The following is a 19212-nucleotide window of genomic DNA, read 5'->3' as shown; positions in this document are numbered from 1 at the left end:
TTTTGTTTTTTTGAGATAGGTTTTCTCTGTAGCTTTGGACACTATCCTGGAACTAGCTAGCCTGCCTCTGTCTCCTGAGTGCTGGGATTAAAGGTATGTGCCACCACTGCCCGGCAAAACATTTAGTTTTATGGGTGAGGTGGAGGGCTCTGGTAGTGGGCTTACCAGATCAGGATGCATGCTTATTTTTTGTTTGTAAGTTGAGTTGGGGAAGCACAATGATGTGATTGACTGAGAGACTGTGATACACTATTTTTCACCCAGGTGGCAGTCCCATAAGATGGATCTGTTCACTCTGGGGAAGGGCTTAGAAAAGATAATGAACCTTCAAATTAATACAGGTAGAAAGAGCATGTAATATAAAAGCTCTTGAGCTGTTTAACCTTACAGACATCTACTTTTCACTAGCTTGAGATATGCTATTTGGATCCTTCCTGATTTTAAAAATTCTAGATAGAGGGGGCTGGAGAGATGGCTCAGAGGTTAAGAGCACTGGCTGCTCTTCCAGAGGTCCTGAGTTCAATTCCCAGCAACCACACGGTGGCTCACAACCATCTGTATTGAGATCTGGCACCCTGCTCTGGCATGCGGGCATACATCGAGGCAGAATGTTGTATACATAATAAATCTTTAAAAAAAAATTCTAGATAGAAATTTTTCTTGTTGCTGAGTGGTGGTGGCGCATGCCTTTAATCCAAGTACTTGGGAGGCAGAGACAGGTGGATCTCTGAGTTTGAGACCAATCTGGTTTACAGAGTCAGTTCCAGAACAGCCAGAGCGACACAGAAACTCTGTTTTAAAAAACCAAAAAAGAACTTTATCTTGTTGCTTATTTTTTTTTTCTTTTGGAATAGGGTCTCGCGTGGCACAGACTGGTCTTGAACTTGCTAGTCTGTGTCCAAGTCCGGCCTGAAATTAATTATACACTTCCTGAATGCATGCTGGGATTACAGGCCTATAACACTGCCCCTGGCTGATTTGTCTTTGTTTTTTGGTCTGGGGAAATGGTGTAGCACATGCCAGATTTGATTCCCCAGCACTGTGACATACTTGTAATTCCAGCACTTGGGAAGTGAGGTCCTATCTCAAAAAGTAAGAAAAGAGGGGAGGTGCAATGACATTTTCAAACTAGAAGAACTCAGTAATACTTAGAACCTAAACTTTTAAGTCACAGAGTCCAAATTTCAAAAAGCTGCAACAGAGTGACTCAGTTTAGCCATAGGAAATGTTCGTATGGTGAGTGCTTTCTTCAGATGCTGATGTTTTTGCTAAATGTGGGGTGTTCTTCCTGGGTGAATCTTCCACTTCTGGGGGAGATGGTGCCTAGAGTGGAGAGAAGAGGGCTAGAACCAGGTTTAAAAGAGAAGTCTTCCTTCTCCACCATCCTTTCAGGGCAAGAATACTCGTAGTGACCAGCTTGGTCAGATTTGAAATTTTTAATTTTTCTTGATGTTTAGCAAGACATTGTTAGAGATTCTAGCTGTGCACTTGGGCTAGGGCTGTAACATGGGAGCCTTACGTGTTTGCAGTCAATGAGGTAGTGTCAGGAGGAGTTTTCTAAGGAATGCTAGTCCAGCTGCCCTCCTTGCTGCAAGGTTTCCTTCCAGGCAGCATCTTCAAGGACTAAGTTTTAGAGGATCTGCTTCCTCATCAGGGATTATCACCAGCTCTAGGATTCTAGGTGCCTCCTGGGCGCTGCTGTCCTTTGTGTTGTTGAGATCCATAGGGTGAGTAGGGGCAGCCTCGGACACTGACCTATTAGCAGTTGCCTGAGCTCAGTTCCCCACACCCAGTGTTTAAGTCCTTCGTAAATCATTTCTAGTTCAGCTTGGCATCTATGGAAATGAAACGAACCAAGTTCTACAGATAGTATCACCCCTGGTTATTTTTCCTAGGAACACAGACAGACCTATGGGAACACTCGGGAGCCTCTCTTGGAAAATCTGACAAGCGAATATGACTTAGATCTTTTCCGAAGAGCACAAGCCCGGGCTTCTGAGGATTTGGTGAGTATCAAGAACCCCAAAGTGAGGGGAGGACCCTTATGCAAAGCCCTTAGAACTGCCAAGAAAGGTGATTAGCAACCAGTCTGATGGGAGTTGGGTATTCCACTGCTTCATCTCTGCCCATCACAGCCTGTCATTAGAGATAGTCTTCCCATTTCCATGGAAAACACATCACCTTTTTCTTTTCCCGTTTTCTTAATTTTTTTCTCTTATCTCCCTCAACTGGAAGATTCAATTTGGCTTGAGGTAGTAAGGCTAGTTAAAACTCTGGGTGCTCCGAGCAAGGAACTCAGGACCGCGAGGGGTGCACCCACACACTGAGACAATGGGGATGTTCTATCGGGAACTCACCCAGGCCAGCTGGCCTGGGTCTGAAAAAGCTTGGGTTAAAACCGGTCTCGCTGAACATAGCTGACAATGAGGACTACTGAGACCTCAAGAACTATGGCATTGGGTTTTTGATCCTACTGCACGTATTGGCTTTGTGGGAACCTAGGCAGTTTGGATGCTCACCTTACTAGACCTGGATGGAGGTGGGTGGTCCTTGGACTTCCCACAGGTCAGGGAACCCTGATTGCTCTTTGGGCTGACGAGGGAGGGGGACTTGACCGGGGAAAGGGGAGGGAAATGGGAGGCGGTGGCAGGGAGGAGGCAGAAATCTTTAATAAATAATTAAAAACAAAAACAAAAAACAGCAAAAAAAAAAAAAAAAAAAACACCTCAGGGTGCTCTTTTGTCTTGGTTGGATAAAATTAACAATTCTGAGAACCTCGGAACTTGAAGGGCTGCAGCCTTTTGTAGGGTTTCTTTTCATTTCAATACATTTACCCTAGAAGCATAAAAATGGCAGTGAAGGTAAGTGGCGAGGAAGACTACAGTCAGATAGTTTATTGAATTCATTGATTTTTGATAAGGAGGTGAATCTCATCTTGTTGTCTAAACAAGTTTCAAACTTCTGGGCTCATGCCATGCTCCCACTGATTATAGCTGCACTCCATATCCTTACAGAAATGCCCCTTTTTGTTTGCTTTTGATAGAATTTGTTTTTTCATATACTTGTGACTGGCTTAGAATTCACTAATACTGGCCACTGTTTCTACTGCTAAGATTTCAGGCATATTCAACTATGTCTGTCACGTAGACAGAATTTTTATCAACTATGATTTTACAACTGTGATAAAACAAATTAAATGTGCTCGGGGAAATTTAGTTTGTAGTGTTAATTTCATCTCCGCTCCTTTTATTATGTCAGTTGCAGGAGGCAGGCTTTAGTGACTGTCCTCTGACCTCTGTTTGCATTTACATACACACAGTAAATTAGAAATTAATTTTAAAAAATTAAAACAAACAGAACCAGGAATGGGCTAAGATTGTAGCTCTTTTGATAGGGTGCTTATCTGGGATCCAAGAACCCTGGGTTTTCTCTCCAGCACCACGCAACTCAGTATGATGGTGCACACCTTTAATTGCAGCATCTGAAAATGAAGGCAGAAAAGCTAAAATACAAGAGACTTTTTTATTTTACGATTCTGGGCAGTATAGCTGGCAAGTTTTCTGTGTGAACTGCCTGATATTCCCTGTTCAGGTAATTCTCATTAGTGGCTGTCTCATGGATAGAGGCCATTCTAGCTGATTATTTTATAGCTTAGCCACTGGCCTAGCAGAGTCTTTTAAGAACAAGGATAATAGGAGCTCTAGATGGCTCAGTGGCTAAGAACACTTGCTATTTTTGCAGAGAGCTATGTTTGGTTCCTAGCACCCACCTGATAGTCACCTGTAACTCCCAATTTCAGGCATCTGATGCCCTTTTTTCTGATCTCTGCAGACACTAGGCACGCGTGTAGTGTACATATGTTTATGCAAACAACATCCATACTCATTATATAGATAAAAAATCTAATTTTAAAATTAAAGCTAAGGAATCCTAATTCTTATTTGTTTTGGATAATTCCTTATTGTTTTGGTGTCTTATGGCAATAGGAGAAGTTACGGCTTCAAGGCCAAATAACAGAGGGGAGCAACATGATTAAAACAATTGCTTTTGGGCGCTATGAGCTGGATACTTGGTACCATTCTCCCTATCCTGAAGAATATGCACGGCTGGGACGTCTCTACATGTGTGAATTCTGCTTAAAGTACATGAAGAGCCAAACAATACTCCGCCGACACATGGTATGTTTTTTTGAGTCCTACTACGTGTCCATGGACACGAGGGTGATGTTATAGGATTTCCCAGTTATGTCCTAGAGATGACATCTCCCAAGTCGTAGCAATCGAGTGGAGACTTAAGGAATTGAAAGTTACATTTCAGGGGGGCCACTGCTGCAAGGCACCTTAATTACATCCTGTCTACAAACATGTTTTTTCTCTTTCTAATCTTTTGTTTTCTTCCTCAAAATATGAATTACCTCTCCCTATAGTATGTGTTTGCCCCAAATTCCAAGAAAATACATATATTTCATTAGATAAGACAGGACAGTGTAACTCATATTTTAGGTGGAGGGTATCTATAGAATGTGTGTTGAATGAATGTATATACAAGGGAGATCCACTTGGAAGGGATGATGAAAGTAACAGAATTGGTTGATAGTTTGTTTCTGAATGTTGTTTGTATTAAAATAGGAAAGGATTGCACACCTTGGTCTAGTGAATTATATGAGTATAAAAGTTGGATTTCAGGAAATACAAGCTTGTTTGCATTTCCATTGTGTCAGGTGTAATCACTGAAATGGCCTCTTTAGCTGGCTAATGTTTTCAACAAATAACTATTGCATTGGTTTAGTTATCGTGGAAAAAACCAGCAGGAGTAAGTGTAGCCGGCTTTCTTGAACCTCTAACTCCCAAATCAGAACATGGAGACTTACTATTATGAATGCTCAGCCTTAGTTTAGGCTTGTCCCACTAGCTCTTATAACTTACTTTAACTTGTTTCTCTTCCTCTCTGTTTTTCCTTGGGGCTTTTTACCTTTCTTTATTCTCTATGTTCTTCTTTCTTGCTTCCTTCATGTCTGGCTGACTGGTGGCAGCCTCGCTGGCTAGTCCATAGTGTCTCCTCTCTTTCTCCCTCTTTCTTTTCTCAAGCCTGGATTCCTCTTCCTGCTTATTCTCTCTGCCTGCCTGCCTGCCTTGCCTATTCCTCGACTGCCTAGCTATTGGCCTGTCAGCTTTTTATTAGAACAATCAGGTGTCTTAGGCAGGCAAGGTAAAACAAAAGTACCACATCTTTACGTAGTTAAACAAATATTCTATTTCTTAGAAATAAGGGGAGGAAATAGGAACATAGATGGAACTTTGAAACAATTCCAGTTAATAAATTTTTGAGTTGGGCATTGGTAACACACACCTTTAATCCCAGCACTTGGGAGGCAGAGGCAGGCAGATCTCTGTGAGTTCAAGGCCAGCCTGGTCTACAAAGCGAGTTCCAGGACAACCAGAACTGTTACTCAGAGAAACCCTGTCTTGAAAAACAAACAAACAAATAAATGAATTTTTGAGTTACCTATGAAAACTAGAACATGTTGTGTATGCCTTAAACAGACACACACACAGGCTTGAGTGCCTGCCTCTGTGCTAGGGAGGGAGCGCAACCTCATGCTTACTGGGTAAGTACTATACAATATACTGTACCATTGAGCTACAGTCCCAAACCTGGAACATAATTCTTTTAAGGTGTGTATATAATGTTTGTTTCAGATAGGGTCTTTAGCGCAATCTAGCTGTTTTCCTATCTCTGTCTCTTGAGTATTTATATTACCAGTGTGCACCAACCACTTTGTCCAGTGGATCTTTATTCTTAAGTTGTCAAAAAGATGTAATAAATTGTTTAATAAGAGTTTTTCTATATGTGTGAATGTGTATGTATGTGTGTATGCATGCGGATGTGTGCACACATGACTACATACCATGGCGTACATGTGAAGGTGATAGAACAACTTGTGGGAGTCAGTTCCCTCTTGCTATGTAAGTTCCCAGAATTGAATTTTAGTCATCCTGCTTGGCAGCAAACACCTGTACTTGGCTTAGAACTTTTCACCGGCAGAGTATGAGAACTTGGCTTGCTGCCTAAGATGCTGGGTACTAGCCCCAGCACCATGAATTGAACATTTTGAGAATAAGAAAACGGGGTTACTTTGGAGCCAAGTGCCTTCCAACTTCCTGTTTCTTTGCCAGGCCTTCTACCTGTTAAAATAAGCCATAGAAAGGATTTTTTTTTTCTAGCATATGGCAGGAGGTGGGCAGATAGTGAGGGACTCGTGATTGCAGATCTGTTTTCCAGGCTGAGGACAGAAGATGAAGGTAGGATGGTACTGGGAAGGGACTGGTAAAGGTGAGCGTAGCATACTTAGCAACACTAAGCTGCCAGAATAAGCTGCTTAAGAATTTCCTGTTAGCATGAGACATTTTATTGTAAGCAAGGATATTCTTATTAATCTGGCTTTTACGTTGTCGGTGATTTAATATCTTGGACTGAGATAATGCCAAAAATAATCCAGAAAACTTGAACCAAACAGCCAAAGTAATGCCATTGATATGTTGCAACAGCTTAAGAAGGCTTTAACTTTTCTGAAAAATGATTGATTTCACTGTCCTCAAGTGTGTTCAACTGTCCGTTAACTCAGCCAGTTTTAATCCGCAGTTCCTTTTCCCTCTTGAGGAACAGGGTTGTAGGAAAATCTGATTGCTTCATGTGAACTCCATTTTCTTGTAGGCCAAGTGTGTGTGGAAACACCCCCCTGGTGATGAGATATACCGCAAAGGCTCCATCTCTGTGTTTGAAGTAGATGGCAAGAAAAACAAGGTAAAAAGTGGTGACTTGAGAGAAAGATGCTAGTGGCAAGCATTTATGGGGTTCCAAAGGATTGTTTTATTTATCTTCACCAAACATTTGTGTAGGACTAGGGATTAGTTCTGTTTCAAAGTAGTGCTGGTACAGTCATTGTTTTAGGCTTTGCTTTGGGTGTTTTCTCAATTCTTCTGGTCATTGGCTCTTTCTCTGTTTCCAGATCTACTGCCAAAACCTGTGCCTTTTGGCGAAGCTTTTTCTGGACCATAAGACGTTATACTATGATGTAGAACCTTTCCTGTTCTACGTTATGACAGAAGCAGACAATACTGGCTGTCACCTGATTGGATATTTTTCTAAGGTCAGCAGGATCCTGGTGATTTAGAAGCTTAACAACCACAGCAGCATTATGGGTATTGGCGTCAGAGAACTCAGATCTTTGATGGAGAAGCAGACAGTGGTGATAGGTTTCTTGTAAACTAAAGAAGAAAGGCAAGCATTACACATGCATTACAGATGACTTCGTGCAAGTATTCTGTTCAGGCTCTGCCTTTGTCACCCAGGCTGGCCGGGAATTGTTGTGCAGCCTAAGCTGGCTTCAAACTCAGGCCCAGAACAGTCTTCCTGCCTCAACCTCCAAAGGGCTGGGATTACAGATGTAAGCCAAGACAACTGGCTAGTGCTGTTATTAGAAGGTTCTAGTTTATGTTTTTATGCTTATGGATTGGAGCTATTAATTACTGACCTGGACCCTCCCTGTAAACTTAAAACACATCCAGTAGCTGAAGCACCTCTTCTGGCTTTGCTTCCTTCTTTGTTGTTAGGTTAAAACCAGGAACATAAACTGGGCAGTGGTGGTGCACACCTTTAATCCCAGCACTTGGGAGGCAGAGGCAGGCGGATCTCTGTGATTACAAAGCAAGTTCCAGGACAATCAGGGCTGTTACACAGAGAAACCCTGTCTCTAAACAAACAAAAAGATGGAAGGTTAGCACAGTGGTCTCCAAACTATTTCAAAAGTATTTTTGTCTACTTGTTCTCTGTTGTGTGATTTCAATCCAGATGATCCTTTAGTACCTGAGGTTGCTCGGATCTACAAAACAGAGAGATAGAGAAAAGTACAGCAGAATAGCTAGCTCTGGAATGGATTCAGAAGCACGTGATGTAATTAAAGAAATTATTGGATAGCCTCTATAGATAAAGCTAGGGAACTCTGAAAGAGACAGTCCTTTTCATTCCATTTGGCTGCTTTCTGTGAGCCCACTCCTCATTTCTCCTGTGCACATGTTTATCTGACATAGCAGTGCTGTGTGCTGTACATTGAACAACAAACTAGAAATACTGTACTTCTGCACCCACATTGTCTCCTCGCAGAGAAGTGTGTGTGTGAGAAGCCATTTCTTCAGGCATATCCTAGGTGTGAGACTAAACGCTTTCCTTGTTAACCTACATTTGGATAATGGTAAGACATGAGGGGTAGTGGGCACACAGTACGGGCTTGGATGGAAGGAAAAAGACTCCAGTGACCCGTAGGAGATTGTTCTTAAGTGGAATCCATCTAATCTCAGTCATAAAAAGCAAGATGAAGAACCTGAAGCTGTTTTTGTATTCATTTCACCCTGAAGGACCTACAAGCTAGGTGGATGTTATGACCAAACAGATTAGACTACCTACATGCTATATTTTAAGGTCTAAGTTTAACTGGTCAACATTTAAATGGACTGGAGCAGTTAGCACATAAAATGCAATGGGCTTTATTCCCAATACTCACCTCTCCCTGCTCTTTCAGCCTTCCTCTTTTTTTTTAGCCCCTTTTCATAATCTTTGGTTTGTATGTGGTTTCTCAGTTAACACATAGCTGATAGCACTTATTTTTCTTAAAAACACTGATAATAGGCCTGTTTCAATGTAAGGCTGAAAATTCATTTGATGGAAATACTTGTGTGTATTTAAAGACCCAGTTGCTCCTCTGGAGCTTGTACATTCAAGAATGATTAATCTGTGCAATAAACTGACTACCATAGTCACTACATATTAAAAAACAAACAAACAAAAACAAGAAAACATGCAGGCTCAGATCCAGCTTATGGTTTTCTTTCGTTTTGTTGAGGTCTCCCTGTGTAGTCCTGACTGGCCTAGAACTCAGCATAGATTTACTTGCTTTTGCCTCCATGGTGCTGGTATTAAAGGTTACCGCAGCTGTGGTTATGGATTTTAATGTACTGTGACAACTTAATTAAAACACAGTGCACCATACAATTCATCCCTTAAACTGTTCAGGGCAATGGCTTCTAGTATAATGACAAGTTGTGACTGGTGTAGTCCTCATGGTTTCCATTGTTTCAAGAAGAGACATTGCAATCTGTCCCTATTTCCTCTTTCCCCTTCCTGGCACCTCTCCTACAAATTGACTTATTCTGGACATTTATAAACAGAATCGGGTATTGTGTGATTTGGTTGTCTTTTGACCTTCCAGGGGAATTTGGTTTGGTTTCCTGTCTTTCTGATGGGCAAGCTGTCTTCTGAAACAGTGCTTCTTAGAGAGGGCTCCTAGTATGTCATCCCAGCACTCTTGGCTTTGGCATGTTCTTGGAGTTATCTCCTTAAATTGGCACTGGAGGTCTGAGCTTGAGAGACCCTTAGGTTGATAGCTTTGGCCATCATGGTGTGGTAACAGCTGTCACATCCTCAGACTAACAGTATTTGATTTACAAGGCCTTATAGTCTTATTTTTTAATCTAGGATGGGGATGATTGTAGTGAAACTTTTAGTCTCAGTGTCTCATGATCTACTTGTCTGTTTTTGATTTTAGGAGAAGAATTCATTTCTCAACTACAATGTGTCCTGTATCCTCACCATGCCTCAGTATATGAGACAGGGCTATGGCAAAATGCTCATTGATTTCAGTAAGTGATGCTGCTGTGCATCAGCTCTTCAAGGCTGGGACCCTGGGGTCATCGGGCACTTTTGATGTGTGCTCTTGATAGTTCCCACCATGTAGTGGAGGTGTCCTGACAGCTAGTTAGTGAATGGACAAATTGGGGGAATACGAACATTTACCAATGAATACAGAACCTGAAGTTGCTACTGACTTAGTAGGAGATGCAGAGAATAATAAAGTAAGCTCTGCAGGATTATCCCATTTGAGACTGAAACAGCACATATGCGTGCCTAAGGCTTAAAGCTGTCCTTTGATGCTTGGGATTTCACTTATGTAAGCACTTGTGGAAGTAATCCATGTACTGATTCAGGCTTTGGGTTTATACTCACTCTTCATTAATCATGGGTATCGGGTTTGAATTTGTCTAACACACTAATGTGTACCTCCCATGTTAATGGGGGGAGGGATTTTATTAATTTGTTGGTTTGGAGGGTACATGTGGAGATCAGAGGACAACTTGCAAGAGTCTTCCTCCTCCATGTGGGTCCTGGGTTTGAACTAAGATCAATCAGCTTGGTGACAAAGTGCCTTCATTAAACTGTCAATTTAAAATGGCTGTAAGCATTGTGCTGAAGTGATGGTCTTTATTTAGCACAGGAAGACTGATAAATAAATGCATGTGTTAGACACGCTTTCTACAGACATGAATTACAGTACTATGGGTTGTGAGCCTCTGAATCAACAGAATGTGTTGTAACGTGTTTTTAAACAGGGGGCTGGAGAAATGGCTCAGTGGTTAAGAGAACTGGCTGTTCCCCTAGAGGACCTGAGTTCATCTCCCAGCACCCACATGGCAGCTCACAACTGTCTGTAACTTCAGGATCTGACATCCTCACACAGACATACATGCACACCAGTGTACATAAACTAAAAATAGATTTTTTTTTTTAAAAAATGTTTTTAAACAGAAAAGAACATTAGACATAGAAAATTTGATGGCTCTGGCCAGAGGCACTCAAGAAACAAACTTCACTCCTGTGAGCAGTGATTCAGTATTTCTAAGTCTGCATAACCACTGTGCCAACGAGAATCAGCTGTGTACTATCAGCATCCATGCATTTTAGTCACAGGAAGAGTGGAGGCTTGGCTGGAGAGATGGCTCAGTGAGTGGGTAAGAGCACTGACTGCTCTTGCAGAGAGCCCAGGTTCAGTTTCTAGAACCCACATGGCACTCAGAGCCAACTGTAATTCTAGTTCCAGGGGATCAGATGCCCTCTTCTGGCCTCCACACATTGTGTACACACATAAATTCATACATGTAGGCAGACACCATACACATAAAATAAAAATAAATGTTTTTTTTTTTGGTTTTTCGAGACAGGGTTTCTCTGTAGCTTTGGAGCCTGTCCTGGAACTAGCTCTGTAGACCAGGCTGGTCTCGAACTCACAGAGATCCGCCTGCCTCTGCCTCCCGAGTGCTGGGATTAAAGGCGTGCACCACCATCGCCCGGCAAAAATAAATGTTTTTAAGTCTATTTTTGGTAATGAGTATATCTGATATGCCTGTGTGTATGTTCATATTGACAACCAGAAGTTGATAATATAGTGTCTCCTCCATTTTTGATTTATTTATTGACAGAACATCTCTCACTAAACTGAGAACTCAATTTACTTTGACTAGTCTAGATTGCCTGCATGCCCATCTATGCCTCCAGAAAGCTGAGGTTACTGGCAGCCACCATGTCTTGTCTACTTTTTTGAGAGTTTTAAGTCCCCCTCCCTAAATAAAAAGAATGAAAACCAAGTCTGTGTTTTTTTTTTTTCCCCCCCTTGGCAGGTTATTTACTTTCCAAAGTGGAAGAGAAAGTAGGCTCTCCAGAGCGCCCCCTGTCGGACCTGGGGCTCATAAGCTACCGAAGCTACTGGAAGGAAGTGCTGCTTCGGTACCTGCACAACTTTCAGGGCAAGGAAATTTCCATCAAAGGTAGGTCGCGCTTGGTGACAGTGGTCCCCGTTCTGTTTAATCTGACTATGATTAGAGAGCATTGCAGAGACCCTCACTACAGGGCTGAAGCTCCCAGAACATTGGGTCCTGGAATGGTTGTAAAGTGGTTTCTCCCATCTGGAGTTGTTAACACTCAGTTCACCTAAAAACCAAGAAGAGGACCTGGAGAGATGGCTTATCAGTTAAGGGCACTGGCTGCTCTTCTGGAGGAATCGGGTTCAATTTGTAGTACCCATATTGCAGCCCACAACTATATGTAACTCCAGTTTTAGCACACACATACACAGACGTACACTCAGGCCAAATGCCCATATATATAAAATATATTCATATACCTGTGAATATATGTCATTTCTTTTAAAAATCAAGAAGAAAGACTTCAAGTATTTTGAAACATTGAAATTTTAGGAAAGACATCTGGCTCTTATACAGGAAGAATTTAGGATTCCAGTTTGATTTCTGAGGATCTCAGAGTAGTGTCTTACCATTAAATTTGTTTTTGGTAGTTAACTTTGGCTGGTCAAACATTCTGATCAGGTAGCCTAAGTACCTCAGATTTGTGTTCTGGAAACTCCATGAAAATGAAAGGGGGCCTTGGGAGGCATGGATGTGGGTTCTATGCTTCAGCTGGGATCTCAGTAGCTGCTCTGTTACAGAAATCAGCCAGGAAACAGCTGTGAATCCCGTGGACATTGTCAGCACTCTTCAAGCCCTTCAGATGCTCAAGTACTGGAAAGGCAAGCACCTAGTTTTGAAGAGACAGGTGAGAGTTCCCTCAGCTGCAGGTGGTGTCCTTAGAACTTAGCAGAGCTCGGCGGGGTTGCACTACCCACAGTTGACTTCCCTTAAAGGGTGTGATTGGAAGCTCCTAGCCTTGTTCCAGCTGGCAGCGAGGTCCACGTGGCCTTTGTTTCTAAGCTTATCTCCTCCCTTGTCCTTATCAGAGCTTTTGGTAAGCTCTGTGAGACAAGTTAAGCAGCTTTGTGTGGCATAACATTTCTTTTTTTTTCTTTTGGATTTTTCAAGACAGGGTTTCTCTGTAGCTTTTGGAGCCTGTCCTGGAACTAGCTCTTGTAGACCAGGCTGGCCTCGAACTCACAGAGATCCTCCTGCCTCTGCCTCCCGAGTGCTGGGATTAAAGGCACATAACATTTCTGCCCATCCTTGAGCGTTCTTGTGAGTTCTAAGATTCTCATAAGTGGTTTGGGATTATTTTGTTAAATGCTACCTCAGCTCATCCCCATTTTGCATTTTTAGTTACTTACATGTAATAAGCATAAATGCATGGTTTTCAGCTCTCATTGAAGGCTGAATAGGAAGAATTAGATTAGAGAGGAAAGCAGTTTGCAAATCCAAAGATAATATCATGTTTTACCTTTTAATAGATTATTGGAACCTGGGAGAATCTGTTGCTGGCCATTTGGAATCTTTTAAAGTGTGTTAGTTCCATATATGTGATAATTGCTCCTTTTTTCTTCATAGGACCTGATAGATGAATGGATAGCCAAAGAAGCCAAAAGGTCCAACTCCAATAAAACCATGGATCCAAGCTGCTTAAAATGGACCCCTCCCAAGGGCACTTAAAGTGACCTGTCATTCTGAGCCAGCGAGCCCCAGCAGTAGGAATCCGTACCCTAGGGATCTGTCTGTCATTTCTGTTGCTCTTGTGATTGGCAAGTACAGTATCCTTTGGGAAGGCCACCCCCTCAGGACTGTCCTGGCTCCGACCTTCGTGTACACTGCAGACACTGGTTCTGAGGAACTGTTGTTTCGGCCTCAGTGAGGTTGCCTGGACGGATCTGTATTAGGCTCAAGTACAGATCCTCATAGCACTGACCCAGGAGTTGTGTTATGGTACTGTACCTGTCCAGTCACTGGTTCCCTCATATTCGTTAGCCCCGTGAGGTTTGTTGTGTCCTGAACTTTGTGCTAGTGCTTTTTCCTGCCTGGTTACCAGACCTCCAAACATGGTCGCAACCGAAGAGCCCTTTGCAGTTATTCCTTACACATTCTTCATGAAGGGGCGGGGAAGAGGCAGCACTTAGAGTAATGTCTGTCTCCTGGGAGGGTCATTCATCCTGGATTTCATTTCACTGTCACTTATTTTTCCATTTTGTCAGATGACTTGCCTTTGGTCAGGGTCAGAGTGGCCCGAGCTAGGTATTCCTAAATCGTTTCCCAGGGAATCACATCAGCTGGTCCATCCGAATGAGACAGGGTGAAGAGGAAGAGGCGGTGATTCCAAATTTTTCTTTGTGTTCACTCACGGGCACTGGGCAGTATCTTACTGGAAGGAAATGGGTAATTCTTTTTTCACAGCAGAAAGTACCCCCTCTTTTTATTTCCTGCCCCCTTTTATGTTGGCAGTTGCCTAGTATTTTAGCAGTTTTCTTTCATGCCACATGGTAGTTGATTAATCACATGCAGATATTTCCACCTGCCTTTGCCAGTCTGGTGTAGGGCAGATACACTTCCACATAAGTTGCACTGATTTTGTCCAGAGCTTCCTGGGAGAAGTGGAAAGTGGTTGAAAATGAGTTCTGTTTCTCAGCCCATTACTCAGCAAGACAGGGGACACACCGCTACGGTTTGCTTCCCTTCAACAGTGCCTCCCCCTACAACAGGCTGAAGTGCTTCTGTCCCTCCAAGAACTTCATTGCCCTTTTAGAACTTGCCACCATCATCCTGTTCTCTGGTTTCCTATTTTTGGTGGTGTTAAGTGAAGGAAGAAATGTTCCCTCTAATTTCTCTCTGTCCCATTATATAACCTGCTATCTTGGGGGCAGCTTTTGATGTCTGACATGTCACCCTTCCCAACTTGGTCTCCTGCAGCACTGCTGTCTTCACGTGGCACCCTCACCACAATCCTAACTCTGGTCATTTGTGCCTTTCTCTTGTCATCTCTGTACACTACTAATATCCACTGTGGGTTGGAGGGAGCTGATCTTAAGCATGTTCAGTGGCAGCTCCCCTCCAGTTTCAGTGTCACTGTTAACATTTATCCAAATGCTGTTCACTGGGGATTTTTCTTAAGGGATAAAGGCCTTTTACAGATGCTGAACCCTTCCCCACATGTGGTAGAATGTGCTCTTCTTTATCTACTCAATAAAGCATGTTCTCTGCTCATGTCTGAGTAATCTGAGGCTTGTTTATGTGTGGAAATGGTATGATTGATCCGTGGTTAATGGCTCCGTGAAGGGTTAGGAGTGGGGTTTATAACTGGATTGTTTTTCCCATGTGAAACAGATTGTTCACAGAGTAAGTGTTGACTCTGAACTCATTAACTGGTAGGACAGATTGAATCTGCCTCCCTTTGGCTCCAGGAACTAGTTATGCACAACAGTGACTAGCTAGTATAACATTCTCTGATTCTTCTGCCTCTGGTTTGGGGGGTAGAACCAGTGGGGAGTTAAGGTAGGTGGGGGTACCATACATGCTTATAGGAGGCAGAAACAAGTGTGTTCCTTTCTCTCCAAGTGTGTCTACCAGCAGTGAGCCACATAAGCCATGTCTCTCTAATCATTGCCCAACTCAGACTGTGCTTCTGGGAATAGTTGGATTTTGCTTGTGTTTGCTTGATCAGGAATAGGGCGGTTGGGCACTGCCATCTGTATGGTGGAAGAGGAGCTGAATTGGGCTGGAAAGATGGCTCAGCGGTTAAGAGCATTGCCTGCTCTTCCAAAGGTCCTGAGTTCAATTCCCGGCAACCACATGGTGGTTCACAACCATCTGTAATGAGGTCTGGTGCCCTCTTCTGGCCTGCATACATGCAGACAGAATATTGTATACATAATAAGTAAATAAATAAATATTAAAAAAAAAAAAAAAGAGGAGCTGTATTTGCTGGGGTGGTTTTGTTCACTGGCAGGCCCTCCTGCAGTTGGGAAATGCAGTGGAGAAAAATAACTTCTTCTATTCATCTTAGAAAAGGTTTGTTCAAATCTCTGTGTCATAAACATTTACAGCAGAGGGAAATTTTGTTCTTTCACAGTTTGAAGATTGTTAATGTGGACCATGAGAAATGAGTACTAAGAAAGGTTGTGTGGTCCTGATCCTGTCTCTAGACTAGTCATCACCACTAAAGTTTGACACTACCTATTTACAACCCACTTGGCTTTCCAACCGTAGAAGAAATCTGGAGAATAGTCTACAGTTCTTTGTTTCTGGGTCTGACACAGCAGATGACTATTTGGGGGCAGCATCCTGTGTGCTTAGCACTATTTTCCCAGGCCGTTGCATTAACTGCATGCTGTTTGCTCACACTGGTTGTAAGGAAGTCTGGAGGCAGGAAGCCAGAATGCTCACTTTGCTCTGTCCCAGGTGAGAATCTGTACTGCCTCTACCAATGCCTTCTTCAGCTTCAGTTCCCTAGTGTGTAATCATCCTCTCTTTCTATGTATCTACTGCTAGGTTATTAGAAACAGCCATGTTGCGAGGTGGTGGTGGCACACGCCTTTAGTCCCAGCACTTGGGAAGCAGAGGCAGGCAGATCTCTGTGAGTTCGAGGCTAGCCTGGTCTACAAGAGTTAGTTCCAGGACAGGCTCCAAAGCTACAGAGAAACCCTGCCTTGAAAAACCACAAGAAAAAGAAAAAACAGCCATTTTTCTAGAGGCTTCATTGAAAGGATACTCATTAATTTGCTGAGAACTTTCAGATACTTAATCAGAGCCTTGTATCTATCTCTTGCCTCCAAAAGGCATGCCGTGATGAGGTCTGGTCACCTGATGCCTATTTTCCCATTTCTCCTGGGATTATTGGGTCCTGCAAAGACATTTTTAGCAGTATAGTGTATGCTTTGTAGAGCATAGTGGTGCTTCCTACTTGGGCTTGGCTGGGATTAGGTATGCTGGAATGTAGTTGTCCGTCAGTTGATTGGTCTAGATCAGTGGTTCTCAACTTTCCTAATGTTGCAATCCTTTAATACAGTTCCTCATATTGTGACCCCCAACCATAAAACTATTTTTGTTGCTACTTCATAACTGATTTTGATACTGTTATGAATTGTAATGTCAATATCTGATATGCAGGATATCTAATATGCAACCCTGGTAAAAGGGCCATTTGACTCCCAAAAGAGTCATGACCCACAGTTGGGAACTACTGGTCTAGATCTAGTTACAGATAAAAATTGAGCATAGTTTGCTTGCAGCACCCATTGCTTCTGGAACAAGAAACCATTGGGAATGGTCATTTGGTTGCCTTACAAGAGTAGCCCTAGCCGGGCGGTGGTGGCGCACGCCTTTAATCCCAGCACTCGGGAGGCAGAGGCTCCAAAGCTACAGAGTAGCCCTAGACCTTCCTGCTCTTAAGAGGAAGAGCAATTGCCAAGTCAAATGATTTGTTAGAATGACTGTTCTTACAGCAGGGTCAAGCAGGAGAGCTCCGAGCCATGATCCTCTGTTTGTTTATGGCCTTTGGGAAACTGATAAATACATTAGGGGTGCGTGTGTGCATGTGTGTATGTGTACACTTATGCAGAAATGCACACGTTTATTTACAGTTCAGGAAAATTGCCTTTCAAGTCCTTCCCAGACGGGGTTAGTGAAGCCTGATTTGAGAATCTTCGCGGTTTAGCAGGAAACATTCTGGCTGCTCTACTCTTACTCAGGACTCTGAACTAGTTCTCAGGATGTGCTTGAATGCAAAGAGCCGATTCTGGTGAGTGGTGAAGTATAGAGGAAGGACTGGTTCACTGGCTGCTGGACTCCCAGGGTGTGTGTTTTGAGAATAGAAGATGAGAACACCTTTGCTAAATAATAGGATGTGATGTGCTAGGAATGGGATCTCAGCTGCTTTTACTCAGGACTTTTGGCCACAAGCTTGCAAATGACCGCCTCTCGCAGACTGAGGGGGGCAGTGTAAATTGCTCACTTCCTTTGTGGTATCTTAAGCAATGCCAATGAATGTCACTAAACCAGAAACAAGGTTCAGCAGTGAGGAAAATGCCCCCCTGGATGAAGCATCAGTGTGCCCCTCCCCTCCTGTTCAGTGTGTGCCTTCAGGTACATGTTCGGACACCTGGCTTTGTTTACTTGAGCCTCAGAATAGAGAAAATAACCTGGACTGTTGACCACTTTGGCTCCATGGTGTCGCCTCCCAAGTGTTCCTTGTGAGTGATAAGCATCTCTATTCTCTACAAGTCACGTTCCAGTAGGGGTTATTTCTGGAAACAGCTTACCTTGGACTTAACTCTGCCACAAGTTGTTGGAGACTTGTTCTCTTATCTCAGTCTAGAGCGTGCTAGATGCTGCTTCATCCCTGTGTGCATGGGGGCCTTGTGAGTGGTTCACTTCCCTTGAGTGTGTGTCAGATTTGGAATTTTGGAATGATGGTTTGGTGATTGTAGACCAGAAGCAGAAGTTGACCTGCAGTGTATGGAGAGACTAGACAGAACTGGGGTGCTCTTGCTGACAACACCAAAAACTCAAACATGGGGTTGAAGATGTCACTCCCAACCTAACTCAGGAATTCAGAGTCTGGCTTTGAATTCCTAATCCTCCTGCCTCCAGCTTGGAATGCTGAGATTTCGGGTGTGTGGCACCACACTCACTTGAGACATGCCTTTCAGAGCTATACCTTTCTTCTTGGGATGACCACTATTTCTGTTACCTGTACTGTGTAGCTCCCTAGAGACAGGAAGCAGGGGATGTTAATCCTTTCAGATACTCTCCAAGCACTTGCCAGTATTACCATTGAGCTGGCATTAGATCCTGTACTTTGAGAAATCCCACCTTACTGAGAGAGAGCTCAGTACTTAGAGCACCAACATTATCTCACCACTTAACAGTGGGAATGGGAAGAAGAGGACACCAAGGCAGCCAAATGATGGTTCCCAATTAGAAACCTTTACAAAGCAACTGGCTTGGCTACTCACTAGAAATTACTCGAATGGAGACAGTGTTGTATGTAGAGATCAGGAGCTTGGGGTGACATGCACAGAAGTGGGTTTTCAGCGTGGGGACATCTCAGCTCTTTCCAAAAGCCATCGAGTCTTCCAAGGCACCTGGGATGCTTGGATTGGAAAGTGAGCAGATGAAGTATATCTACCGGAAAATTCTGCTGTAAGGACAGACTCCAGGGAAGAGGTCCATACTGTCCCCCACTCGATATTCCTCTCCACGTGTGAGAAGGAAGAAAGGCTTGGAGTTGGCTTGAGTCTTAACGGTAAACAGGAAGTTTTAGAACAGATTTACTATAGGTCTAGTGAAAGCAGGGTGGCTGGGCACGGTGTACAGAGCTGTAATCCTAGCCTGGGGTGGCTAACCTGGAGGAGGATTGCAGATTAAAGCCTATCCTAGGTGCCCTGTCTTAAGAAAAAAGAAAATGAGAGAAAAAAGGTGAAGACTTCCTTAGTGGTAGTCTTAATTAATTTGATCACCTCTCCAGTGTCCTCTGCTGTCACCGTCCAGGCATTCAAATGCTTAACTTCCCTTCCTGTTCAGTGTACCTAGCTGCCACTCGACGTCACACATGGAAGGGAACAAGTGCCCCTGGAAAGATAACCATTTCCTCTTGGAATGAGGGACACAAGATGAA

At 43.2% G+C, this 19212-nt stretch overlaps 1 protein-coding gene across 1 annotated transcript in view; it reads left to right on the top strand.

Annotated features, from left to right (window-relative positions):
- The window catches only part of Kat7 (lysine acetyltransferase 7), a 36099-nt gene extending 21298 nt beyond the window's left edge, over positions 1-14801 (top strand). Inside the window, exons 7-14 of the mRNA XM_050156598.1 lie at positions 1896-2006; positions 3987-4178; positions 6715-6804; positions 7010-7150; positions 9602-9695; positions 11508-11654; positions 12332-12438; positions 13158-14801. Coding sequence (XP_050012555.1) covers positions 1896-2006; positions 3987-4178; positions 6715-6804; positions 7010-7150; positions 9602-9695; positions 11508-11654; positions 12332-12438; positions 13158-13259 — 984 coding nt within the window. The 3' untranslated portion in view covers positions 13260-14801. The remainder of the gene's footprint in view (positions 1-1895; positions 2007-3986; positions 4179-6714; positions 6805-7009; positions 7151-9601; positions 9696-11507; positions 11655-12331; positions 12439-13157) is intronic.
- Positions 14802-19212: the final 4411 nt, after the last annotated feature.

Source organism: Alexandromys fortis, unplaced genomic scaffold (genome assembly GCF_014885135.2).
Source record: "Alexandromys fortis isolate MF-2015 unplaced genomic scaffold, M_Fortis_MF-2015_v1.1 scaffold_31, whole genome shotgun sequence".
Taxonomy (NCBI): Eukaryota; Metazoa; Chordata; class Mammalia; order Rodentia; family Cricetidae; genus Alexandromys; species Alexandromys fortis.
The sequence above is the reverse complement of the archived record's forward strand: the minus strand, read 5'-3'. Positions and strand labels throughout refer to the sequence as shown.